Source organism: Carcharhinus amblyrhynchos, chromosome 4, assembly GCF_965287045.1.
Source record: "Carcharhinus amblyrhynchos chromosome 4, sCarAmb.v2.hapA, whole genome shotgun sequence".
In the NCBI taxonomy this organism is placed as follows: Eukaryota; Metazoa; Chordata; class Chondrichthyes; order Carcharhiniformes; family Carcharhinidae; genus Carcharhinus; species Carcharhinus amblyrhynchos.
This window is the reverse complement of record NC_137327.1, coordinates 101,114,749-101,128,232: the sequence shown is the minus strand read 5'-3', so window position 1 is coordinate 101,128,232 and position 13,484 is coordinate 101,114,749. Positions and strand designations below refer to the sequence as shown.

Here is a 13,484-nt window from a genome sequence, read left to right as displayed (position 1 = left end):
TATCAGAGTTGGCGGAGGAGTGAAATCCTGGTAGGACTTATTGCTAAAAATAGAGAGTAAGCTCTGGTCAAATGGGTCTTTTGAAAAACGTAAACTGGATTTTGGAATGTGGATCGCTGAGTGAATGTATTGCTGCAAGAGAAGATTTTAAAGCTTACCTTGAATAGTGTACAGAAACACTCATTTTGCAATCATCTGGGGGGCCTCTGATTGTGTATGAATCCCTACAGTACAGAAGAGGCCGTTTGGCCATTGTATCTGCACTGACTCTCGGAAAGAACATCTTACCAACCCCCTGCTCTATCCCTGCAACCCCATGCATTTACCATGGCTAATCCACCTAACCTACACATTTTTTGGACTGTGGATGAATGAGACCATTGTTATTTCAAATGTACTTTGTCATCCATGTTAACCTTAAAATCTGTGTGCGATTGTTAAGCTCAGTGAGGAGTGAAAGAGTATTGAATAATAATCAATTTTTCACATTGAATAAATGTTTTCTGCTTTTCTGTTAAAACTAATTAGTGGTCCTGTGACTGTTCCTCCATGTTTCATTTTTTAAAAATTTTGAACTGGGATTTCATTCTGGGAACTTCCTGTCCAGTTATAACATCAACTGGGATCCTAACATTGTTCCGGATGATAGTGAGTTAGAATTGGGATCCTCTATATTGGGAACAGACTGGAACAGATTCTGCAGCTGCATTCATGTGCACTATCATGACCCTTTACTTGACACAGTAGGCTTTAATGGCAATACTGGCTTTTCAAACATTGTTGGGAATTTACTAAAGATAGTAGAGCTGTGCATTGTTATTTCTGCTTCAGTATAAATTGGCATGGCTATCCGATGCCCTCAGTTACTGATCGGGCAACAGTATAAAAGCTTCTGTGTTTCAAATAGTAGAGTCAGTATTTGAATCCTTAGTTGGAACTCTGGGTTAATTAACTTGTACATCTAATTAAGTGGAAAGACTGCAAAATTGTGAAATTACAAAATGCTTACAAACTTTGCATGATTGTATAGCTGTGAGATGATGTATTCAGGGATCTCAACAATTTGAAGTCTACTTTATTGAGACTAAGCGTACAAGCTTTAGTCTATGTGAAGTCAAAGAGCTGATGAATTCTGACAGGGATAAGTTGTTCCAGGATACCTATACTGGAAGTGTTCAGCATAAACTTTAACATTAAAATAAATATTTTAAAACCCATATCTTGCCTTTTATTTTTAAAAGATATTTTTGAAGTAACTTGATTTTCAGCATGGGGATTCAGAGATTTTCACAGAAACTTCATTGCAGTGTTAATGTAAGCCAACATGTGACACTAATAAATAAACTTTAAAAGCTTTAAAATGTTGCTTAACACAATTTGTACTGCTGTACAGTGGAATACAAAGAACCATTCTATTTCTGAAAATAAGCCCATGAAATAACAGATAAATTAATTATTATCACTCTATGTGATATTTAATGGCTATGTAACTTGAATTGAGCCTGTATCTTATATTTTGTTTAGCAGCTAGAGCCAAATCCAGCCTATTTGCAGACTTGAATAATCTGTGTACAGTAGTTAAAATCTCTAAAATCAGGCTGGTGCAAATCTCGATACTTGTTGCGTGTGAAGCAGGTTTGCAAATAAATAATATGTCTATGTGATTGTGGGAAAATAATGAAATGTTTACTGACATAATATATAATGAAATAATACTGGCAGGTAGGCTATTGCAATATTGAACAGAGATTGGTTTAAAGCTGCAAGTCATGCAGATTTAGAATGTTTTATTTCTACATTGGAGCTGAATGGTTAATTTAAATTCACATTTTTAAATTCTTCTCTTGTTTCATCGAAATGCAAATAAAATGTTTACTCAGCATTTTACATAGCACAAATTATTAAAATATCCTGAAGAATATTATGGGCTAACTGTCAGAAGTTGCATTTCTGATCTGGTCATTAGTGGTGTTGTCAGTGTTTGTTCCATACACATAAGAATGGTGAAAGGATATTAATGCCATTTGATTATTATCTCAGCTGTGTTAATGCTGACAATCAGGTATCAAGTGCTTTCCAATTGGAACACCCTATGCTTCATTCGTGCATCATTCAGGAGTAGTTTTGAAGTTCTGAAGGCTTGGGAACAGGCTTCCTATTAAGTCTCTTGCAGATGGTGCTGGATGCAAAATAGTTTATGCTCCATGAAGCTGGGAACGTCCCCCCCCCCTCCCTTTTTTTAAAGAGTTCAGTTTTTTTCCCATCTATCCCCTTTGTAATGTACAACTTCATTCACACACGTCACAGATCTTCTGACAGTGGTTCCTTTTTCCCTTCCAGTCCCAATGCAGGACCCCAGAGGTAACATGCAGCGGGGTCCCCCCGTAGGTGGGGCTCCAGCTCCAAGAGGTTTGCTGGGAGATGCCCCAAATGACCCACGTGGAGGGACTCTGCTTTCTGTCACTGGGGAGGTGGAACCAAGGTAAGTGATAGACTCTTCAGATATTTACCTGTAATCTGTCTAAACGTTGCCCTGAACACTTCTGGGTTGAGAATAGGAAATTTGGTCCATGGTTTTCCGACAGTCATTACTTTCACAGATGTGTCTATGTACGTGTTAGTGTCATATGGGGGGGGAGCTGGGAGCTGGTGTTGGCAGTTTTCCTCATTCTTGGACTGGATAATGCCTGTCCAAAAAAGGTGAGATTAAAGTTGAAAATGCAAGTGTCAAATTAGTTATTATTGCTTGCTACCTTTGGCAATTCCTTGTAGCCGATTTTACAAAAAATTAAGAAGAATGAAACTAATTATTAGAAGCAGGAATACGTTTAGGGTGAAATTTTCCCAAATTGTTTCTAAGTGTCATAACAATGAGAAAATGGGACTCCTCCATGCCAGTCTTTTTGGCGAGCGCAGTACTGCAATCTTCTGGCAGTCTGTCAATTTATTTGACAACTAGGATGTTTGTGCTGGCAATTTTTTGGAAGTTTGGGGAATCTCTCATGGTTATACCATTTGGCTCAAGTTCTCATCATTGATATTGTCTGTACAGTAAAATAGTGTTTTACAGACTATTTTCAGCATATTGGTGGGGCCAGGTTTTGTTCACAGACCACAGTCAAAAAGGGAAAGCCTGTTTACCAATTTCAATGATTGCCAGTTTGGTGTTGACTAGTTATAGATTAATGGGCACTTACAGCAAGCTTGATGACATACATTGGCACCCAACTTTCGACCAAAGATTACTGGCTGCTGATCAGAAGCAATATCCTAGGGTGATTTCAGTTTTTGTTTAACAATGGAACCAATTGTGTCATAATCACTGCAGTTGCGGATTGAATGTCCTACAGTTACAATATGGTTTGATTTAATGAGATTGGAGTTGCAGTACATTGGGAGATTTTGACTTGAAATTTGTGATCATCTTAACCTTTCACAAAGTGAGAAATGTGCTGTATTTCTCCCTTAACTTGGCCACAAAAATGTTCAGTCACTAATTCATTACACATATTGTGATGGAGAAAATGTCTTGATATGCATGCAGTCTTTCGCACTCTAGCCAACTTGTTACTAGATTGGCACATTAAGTTACCTTAAAATAAAAAAAGTCAGAATTTAGTTCTATGAAATATTACAACTTGATGGGAGCCAGTTTGCCATTTTTATAAAATGGTGGAGCACAGCCAGCATATTCATTCAAATAGATTTCTTGCTCTCGTATCTCTTTTTTCTTATATTTATTGATTAACACATTTTGTATATCATCTACTATAAATTATGGATTGGTGTCATCAGTTCCTAAAATATTTCAGGATTTTAAAAAAATACCTTTATGTGGTGTGGGTGCCAACATTTATTACCCAATTCTAATTGCCCTTGAGAAGACAGTGGTAAGCCATTGCCTTCAAAACTGCAGTCCATGTGGTGTAGGTGCACCCACAGTGCTCTTCAGAAGGGAATCCCAGGACTTTAACCCAGTGACAGTGTAGGAACAGTGAAATACTTCCAAGTCAGGATGGTGTGTGCCTTGGAGGGGAACATGGAGATGGGGATCTTCCCAAGCATTTGCTGCCCTTGTGCTTCTAGTTGGTCAACGTCATGGTTTTGAAAGGTGTTGTTGAAGGAGCCTTGGTGAGTTTCTGCAATGCGTTTTGTAGGTATTACACATTGGTGGCTGATGGAGTGAATGATTAAGTTAGTGGATGGGTGCCAATCAAGTAGAGTCATGCTCCTTGAATATTGTTGGAGCTGATCTCATCTAATCAATTGAGAAATATTTCATCACACTTCTGACTTGTCCCTAGTAGAAGGTGGACAAACTTTGAGGAGTCAAATGGTAAATTACTCACCACGGAATTCCCTGCCCTGACCTGCTCTTGTAACCACAGTATTCATACGGTCGGTCCAGTTCAGAGTTCAGTTTCTGGTGAATGGTAACTTTCCAGGATCCTGATAGTGGAGAATACAGCAATGGTAATGCCATTGAATATCATGGGGAAATGTTGCTCTAAATTATAAATGATGCACAGTTCATTGGCTAATTAGTTAATTAAGAATGGACAATAAATGCTGGTTGGTCTTGCCAGCTGTATTCACATCTCATGAAATACACAAAACAATTTTCATGTTCTGGATTTTATTCCCACTGCAACATGCTTTTATTGGCATATTTTTTATAATTGCCAACCATTACTTGAATCTATAGCTAATTTAATTTTTTTACTTTTCAGAGGGTATATTGGTCCCCCTCATCAGGGCCCACCCATGCACCATGTGCCTAGTCATGATGGCAGAGGACCGCCTCCTGACATGAGAAATGCCCATGAACCACGAGGAATGCAACATGACATGAGAGCAGGGCCAATGGGAGAACAGAGAGGACCCATTGGTGAACAGAGGGGCCCAATGGGTGAACCGCGTGGGCCAATGGGTGAACCGCGTGGGCCAATGGGTGAACCAAGAGGGCCTATGGGAGATCCAAGAGGGATGATGGGAGATCCAAGGGGCCCAATGATGGACCAGAGAGGACCTCCTCACGAATCTAGAGGCAAGTTAGTGTGTAGCAGAATAAGATGAGGGTGGTTTGGAAAATAGAAATGGTGACCAAATGGAATCAGTTTTTTATGGTTTAGCTATTTTCCATTTCATATTTGATTTTCTATTTTGTTTGATTTGGAAACTATGCTGGAGAACTAGCATATTAAAAACACTGAGCGAAAAATGTTACATTTGTAGTTAAAAATGCACCACTATAGCTTGATCACAAATGGTCGTATATACGTTATAAGAACATAAGAAATAGGAGCAGGAGTAGGCCATCTAGCCCCTCGAGCCTGCCCCGCCACTCAACAAGATCATGGCTGATCTGTCGTGGCTCAGTTCCACTTTCCCGCCCTCTCCCCATAACCCTTAATCCCTTCTCTTATCAAAAACCCATCAACCCGCTTCTTAAAAATATTTAGCGAGGCAGCCTCCACCACTTCAACGGGCAGAGAATTCCAGAGATTCACCACCCTTTGAGTGAAGAAGTTCCTCCTCAACTCCGTTCTAAACCGCCTCCCCTTTATCTTGAGGCTGTGCCCCCTAGTCCTACTGTCTTTTTTGAGCGGGAAGAGTCTCTCCACCTCTATCCTATCCATCCCATTCATCATCTTATACGTCTCAATGAGATCTCCCCTCATTCTTCTAAACTCTAACGAGTACAAGCCTAGTTTATTCAGCCTCTCCTCATAGCTCAATCCCCTCAACTCCGGTATCAGCCTAGTAAACCTCCTCTGCACTCCCTCCAGGGCCAAAATATCCTTGCGCAGGTGCGGCGCCCAAAACTGCACACAGTACTCCAGCTGCGGCCTCACCAATGCCCTATACAGCTGCAGCAAGACCTCCCTACTTTTATATTCAATCCCCCTCGCTATGAAGGCCAGCATCCCATTCGCCTTCCTGACCACCTGCTGCACCTGCAAGCTGGGTTTTTGCGACTCATGCACAAGGACCCCGAGGTCCCTCTGCACCGTCGCCTGCTGCAGTTTTTCGCCACGTAAGTAATAGTCCTTCCTACCATTCTTCCTACCAAAGTGGACCACCTCACACTTGCCAACATTAAATTCCATTTGCCATTTCCTGGCCCATTCGCCCAGCCTATCTAGATCCTTCTGCAGACTCTCCACACCCTCCGCACAATTTGCCGTTCCCCCAATCTTGGTGTCATCAGCAAATTTCGACACCCTGCACTCGGTTCCCTCCTCCAGATCATCTATATAAATGGTAAATAGCTGAGGCCCCAGCACCGACCCCTGGGGCACCCCACTAGTCACCATCCGCCAATCCGAATAGCACCCATTGACCCCCACTCTCTGCCTCCTATTTGACAACCAATCCTCTATCCACGCTAACACCCTACCCCCAACTCCATGTCCCCTGACCTTTTGCAATAACCTCTTGTGAGGTACCTTCCCTAATAATTGCATGTCTCATTTTAGCACATTGTTGTGTTTTGAAAATATTATCGGTTTTGAAGCCTCAGACGTGTGTTTAAAATGTTTGCTTTTGAAAAACTCTACTCTTCACAGCACTCATGAAGACACTTATCACAAATGTGTGACTGTGGATTCTATGGTCACCAATGACATTGATCATCTTGATGGTTTATTCATATTGTAGGCATGTGATAGGATATGTTAGGGAAGAAAGAAGAGAAAGGGTTGACTTCATTGATGTTATCTCGCAGCCTGCTATCAGTCTGGCAATCACCTGGCAGTTTTGATAACGTGTTGCAATCATGATATGTAATGGTGGATTGCTACAAAGCTTTAGAAAAAAGAAAAAGCATTGAGCGTGGGTGGTTTGGGAAAGAATGCAGTTTTAAAAGTGCAAGGATTCTTCTGAGATCACCATTTTCACCGTTTAGTAATGAGCATCTTGGAAACATTTGGAGAAGTCAGTCAATGAGTAAGTGCTCCAAGTACTTTCTGGTAACATTCCTCAGAAAATGTTTACTGTGTATCACTGGCAAAATATTCTGAAAATAGCAACTGAAAATGAGAATGAATTGTATTAGATGCTTGAGTATCAAATAGTGGTTTAGAATGTTTATGAATTACCCAGTCACTTGAGTGTGCAGCTATTTATTTATGACAGTACACAGGAATTATGCTATTTGTATGCCCACTTCAAGGGCTTTTGAGTGTGGTTCTCCTTAGAACAGAAATGAAGATTTGCTGGAGGTGCTCAAGATCATGAGCATTTTCAATAGAGTCGATGAGACACTTTTTGCAGTATTAGAAGAGGCTGTAACCAGTGGGTAAATATTTTAAGGTAATTGGAAAAATATCCATGAGGTGATGTGAAAAACAAATTTATGCAGTGAGTTGGAATGCATTGCCTAGAGGGTTGGCAGAACCAGATTGAATGAAACCAATAAAAAGGAATTACTTCAACACTTGGAGGGGGAGAAATTGTTAGGCTTTCAGTGTTATGAGTAATTGGATAGCTGTTTCAAAGAGCCTACATAGGTATGATTCATTAAATGGCCTCTTTCTGTACTGTATCATTTCATGGCCCTACAGTTTATCAAATTCCCCTTTATTCGATCTTGAAACATTGTCTTCTGAAGGTAGCAGTGAGAAGGTGGTAATTAAACTTGAAGAGAGTTTATATTTGTTGAAGTGTATAAGAGATACTTACTGCAATCCAGAGAGTGTGCTTTTATTGAAAGCAAAACAATGTATATTTCAGGTTCTGAGCATTCTCAGCATTAGGATCTGTTGTAAGTTGCCAGTTGTAGCTTACTGTCACCTAAATCAGTTAATTTAGAGGCCAATTTGCATGGAGCAAGGTTTCACATACATTAATGTAACAATTGCTGGATAATCTATATTTTAGCTGAGGCATATGTATCAGACAGGACACAAGGGAAAAGACCCTTGCACTTCTATGAAATAATACCATGGGTTGGGGAGAGGGCGGGAATGTGGAACTGAGCCACGACAGATCAGCCACGATCTTATTGAATGGCGGGGCAGGCTCGAAGGGCTAGATGGCCTACTCCTGCCCCTATTTCTTATGTTCTTATGTTCTTCCACATCTCCCTGAGATAACAGACTTGGCTACAGTTCATTGTCTCATCCAAAGACACCAGCTCTGACAATGAACTGTAGCCAAGTCTTTTATCTCAGGGAGATGTGGAAGAACCCATGGTATTATTTCATAGAAGTGCAAGGATCTTTTCCCTTGTGTCCTGGCTGATACATATCCCTCAGCTAAAATATAGATTATCCAGCAATTGTCACATTAATCTATGTGAAACCTTGCTACATGCAAATTGGTCTCTAAATTACAGCTTTGAAATGTACTTCATTGGATGTAAAATGCTTTGGCATGTCTTATGGACATGAATAGTGGCATGTAAATGCAAGTCCTTTCTCTACACTCTAGTCAATTTTATGGCAATATTCACTTTGAAAGACCTTGTATACTAATATAAAGACCAGAAATTTGAGGTGAGGCGAGCTGGTGGGTAATGTAAAGGAAGTATCTTATGACTATTCAAGGCAATTTCACATACATTTGTTTTTCTAGTGGAGATTCATATTCTATCTATATTTCCTATAAACCTGATCAAGCAGTTATGACCTGTATTTGTTATTAGTGAATTGAGAAAGAATTAGTTATTTATCTCTGAACTGATAGTTTTCACTCAACAGGACAGAAAAATGTATGCCATGAATGAAAGAGGCGTTTCTTCTGAATTTACATTCCTATGTCTATGTTGAGAGGCATCCAATCATAAGAACACCTGTCCAAACTGAAGTCTGCATAGTTAGATGACTCACGATCATTAAACACAGGAAAGAAAGATAACCTGTGTTCAGTTCTTAGGAACTATTCATTAACTGTTGTTGTCTCCAGCATCAGCAATACATGTCCCTCAGAATAGTAAGTTTCGTAGGATTAGTGGAAATAATGCACAGCTACGATTTTCTCCCATTAGGTAGAAAAGCTTTCAGGTAAATTTTTAAAATTATCCTTTGTATTTTCTCCCCTGCTTTAGTCATTTATGGCTAGGATATGCTTTCATGATTGGTTGTCATCCAGTATTGTATCCAAATAGCCCAAAATGACCTTTGTTTGGTCTATGACATAAGCCCTACCTTCCTTAGGTTGCTAATATAATAAATATAGCATATACAGTTGGCAAATTTGGTGTAGAAACTAACATTAGTCAACAAAATACATCTAAATTTATTCTGAATTTAAATCAATATGGTATGAGCATTTGGTAAATTATTACCTGGTCCTTGATCCGTAGAACTTAGATGAGCATTGTGGCACAATATCTGGTAAGTGTTTGAAAAGAGAACCATAAAAATTGGAAATCAGCAACAAAACAGAAAAATACTGGAATGGGCCAGTCCAGAAGGTCCCCTAAAATATTAACCTGTCATTCTGTTTCAGATCTCTGAAGAACCTAATTTCTCCCTGCAGCAATTTGTTTTTGTATCTGGTGATGAGGCTGTGACTACAATGTCATTTATATAGTTAACAAATACTTGCCTAGTTTTAGATAATTTTAGTGACCTAACCCATCTTAACATATATAATTGTGGGCCCATATTCAACTTATAATGCCTAAAAAGGGAATGGACAACTGCCACATACATTCATGAGTTGATGTAAATAAGGAAGAAATACTCTTTTGAAATGAACCTCCATAGTGCTTCTATGCTTGCTTGTGTACCTCCCTGTTCTTTTTCCCTCCCCACCTTCTCTCTCCCTGCCATCATTAGTAGTTATTTGCCTCCTAGGTTCATTTGATCCCCGCAGTATTCCATCTCATGATCCTCGATCTGGACCTCAGCATGATCCTCGCTCCCAGCCTCCTGCTCAGCAAGATCCTCGTGGAGGGTCTTACCCGAACACACATCAACCAAATGCACCCATGGGTGAGGAAAACCTAGTCCATCTCCACTCTTAACTCTAGGTTGGCTCACAGTGTCTAGATATAGTACCTTTTACAAAATACTGCTGGAGAATTTGACTCCAAACTTTTACAGGTTCGCTGGATGTTTGCAAATTGGAAGAATATTAATCTAAGTTTCTTTAACCATGCATTTCTGAAGCAGATTATCACCAGTTCTGTTAGCTGAATAGAATTAACAAATTACACAGTGGACATTCCTTCCTCTTTCAGTCCCTTGAAGATATTGATCAGAATTATTTTGCATGTTGATACTAATGGACTATAAAAGTGTACCAATATAATAGTAATTTTGTGCCAGTATATGATTTGTGCCATAATTTAAATTCACTACAAATTGACCCTTCCACTACCAGACTATAGTGCAAATATATTCTACACATCAAAGTACTCTATACATACAAACTATTAGGTGTAAACTAGTTCAGGAGATCAAAATAAGTCCAATATCCAAAATGTGTTGAAACCTTAACATTATACTTTGAAATAAATAACAAGATTTTTTACTACTTCTTCCTCAATGCCCAGCATGCCATGTCCCCTACCATCTAAGTAATGTGGACAGTATGTTACCCTTGGTTCCCAGCATTTCCGCCATTAGTACTTTAGAGTGCTTCTCTTTTTAGAGGACGGTTGACTACATCAGTAATGTTGTAAGGCTGCTGAGTAGAAGAACCAAATTCAGGCAGACGGAGAAATACTGATCGTCTTCAGTTTGGGTTTCAGCAAACCGGTTGGGCCCATTAGCAGAATTTTTTTTTATTTGGCCCATCATGATGCCACTAGTCTGACTTTTTTTAGGAAGGGTTAGATGCTGTAAGCCAACCTATAATCCCTTTAATTTGTAATTATTTAGTTCTATGAGGCAGTTCTTGTAAATTGCAATTCATTGTTTCCTTCAAATTTGTTTCACTTTTCAGTATTTAAGCAGTTTTATTTTAAACAGTGTCACTGTGTTCTAAATTAATGGCATTCTTACTATGCTAAGATAGACATATTGTCATTCTAACACTGCTACATTATTCTGTAGGAAGGTTTGTGGAATATGTTTGTAGTATACCTGTAAACTTTAGATACATTTATTTTTGAATGGTCTACCCTAAGGTATATAAAAATGTTTTTTTTTTGGCAACTGATGTCTCTTTTGGCCTTTATAAGGTTCCAATGAGATTCCTTAATACCTAATTACCAGTTAGGTTTAATTGATACAGATTAGATATTTTGTCTCCATGAAGATATGGTGACAAATAGACAGAATGCAGTCAGAAGTCTATAGGCACACTATTAAAAAAATTTGCTTTGACAATAAAATGTAAAGGGCTATAAGCAGTGAAAAATAATCAAGGCTGATCCAAACCCCTTGCAGAGCATGATGGATTTTGCAGTTGAGATTTATATTACTTAATTTTATTGCAGGCTGTGACTTTAGCCCAACTATTATCAAGAGACTTAGTATCTAAGAGTCTTTTTCTTACTTGTTTATTGGAAATAAGTGCTGTTAATAATGCAACGTTTATTACCCAGATCTAATTGCTCTTGAGAAAGTGATGAGTTTCTTAGAATAACTAGTTCATGTAATGAAGGTATACCCAGAGTGCAGTTTGGTAGCGATTTCCAGTATTTTGATCCTGTAGTAATGAAGAAATTATTATATGTTTCCAGGCCAGAATGCTGAGTGACGTGGAAGGGAACTTGATAGGTGGCAATATCATGCACTGGTTGCCCTTCAAGGTGGTAAAAATCGCAAGTTTGGAGGGTGCTGTCAAATAAACTGTGTTGGGTTGCTGCAAGGTATATTGTGGATGCTACACACTGCAGTCACGGCACCAGTGATGGAGGGAGTGAATGTTTATGTTGGTGTGTGGAGTGTCAGTCAATGCTGGATGGTATTGAGGTTCTTGAGCCTTCTTGGAGCTGTAATCGTCAAGGCAACAAAAGAGTATTCCATCACAATCCTGACCTGCGTTGCAGATGGTGGAAAGGCTCTGAGGGAATCAGGACGTGAGTTGCTTGACACACAATACCTGGTCTCTTGACTTATTCCTGTAACAGCAATATTTATGTGGTTGGTGCAGGTTTCTGATCAATGTTGATTGGGAGGGATTCATTGATGGTGATGCCATTGAATGTCCTTATGTGGTAGTTGGATGTGCTTATGTCCCTTATTGCCTGGCATTTGTGTGACACAAATGTTACTTGCCACTTATCAGCTCAAACCTGCATGTTGTCAAGGTCTTCCTGTACATAGGCACTTTGTTATCTGAGAAATAGCAAATGGAGCAGCTACTCTGCAGTGATCAGCAAAAATTTCCACTTCTGACCCCATGTTAGAAATGAGGTCATTCATTGATGGGGCAGCTGAAGGTGATTGGGCCTTGGACAATACACTGAGGAATTCTTGCCTTGATGCCTTGGGCTAAGATGATTGACCTCTCAGCAGCCGCAATCATTTTCTGTTGTGCCAGGTATGACTCAGCTAATGGAGAGTTTTCCTGAATTCCCATTGACTTTCATCTAACAAGAACTGTTTAATGCCACCTGCTGCCTTGATGCCAAGGGTTGGTTGTTTGCCTCAGCTCTTGATTTCAGCTGTTTTGTCCATGTTCATATCACCTTAATAATGAAGTCTGTAGCTAGCAGGGGAACCCAAACAAACTGAGCATTGATAAACAAGTTATTGGTGAGCTATTGCTGATTGCTTGCAATGTTGACAACTCATTTCTTCACACTGCTAAAATTGTCAGTGACCTGATGATATGGTAAATTGGCTGGATTGGATTTGGCCCAGTTTTTGTGGTCAGGGCATATTTTCCAGTTTGTCAAATAGTTGCAAGTATTGTAGCAGTACTAACGTCTTGGCTATAGTTGCAGTTAGTTCTGGAGCACAAGTCCTGAGCACACGATCCAAAATGTTGTCGGAGCACTTGCAATAGCCAGTGTTCTATAAGTTTCTTGATATCACATGAAGTGGTTTGATTTGGCTGAAGACTGATATCTGGCTGAGACGGATCAACAATGCAACACCAATGAATGAATGGGGTTGCAAATTCTTTGGCCTGATCCTTTGCACTTGAATGCTGAGCTCATCATTCAGGATGCAGATGTTCGTTGAACTGTCTCTTCTCGTTCATTACATAATTGTCCACCACTATTCATGACTGGCTGTGGTGGAATGGACATTGTTAATCTGATTTGTTGGTAATAGAATGCTTTTGCTGTTTAACATGTCATGTTGGGATTTGAATCCATGTTAATCCAGACCTTGGTTACTAGCCCAGTAACATGCCACTGTATCTGGTGTGTGCCTACAATATCTTTTTTGTCATATACACAATTTTTTGTAGCACGTTATATGCCCATGCGATATAGGTGAATGTAGTTCCTGTATATATTTACTAAAAGTACAATTTCCAGTCGCCAGTAACTAATGAAGGAGAGTACGCGCAGCATGAATCACAAAAAGTCAGCAGGTATGGTCAGTGATTAGAAAATAGAATGTTAGCCTTTA

At 39.5% G+C, this 13,484-nt stretch overlaps 1 protein-coding gene across 3 annotated transcripts in view; it reads left to right on the top strand.

Moving 5' to 3' along the window:
* cstf2 (cleavage stimulation factor, 3' pre-RNA, subunit 2) overlaps positions 1–13,484 on the top strand; it is a 65,623-nt gene that overhangs the window by 31,377 nt on the left and 20,762 nt on the right. For 2 of the 3 annotated variants that reach the window (XM_080187680.1, XM_080187679.1), the window contains 3 exons: positions 2,341–2,482; positions 4,731–5,047; positions 9,804–9,941. In XM_080187680.1, the coding sequence (XP_080043806.1) occupies positions 2,341–2,482; positions 4,731–5,047; positions 9,804–9,941 (597 nt within the window). The remainder of the gene's footprint in view (positions 1–2,340; positions 2,483–4,730; positions 5,048–9,803; positions 9,942–13,484) is intronic. The other variant, XM_080187682.1, reaches the window with a different exon arrangement.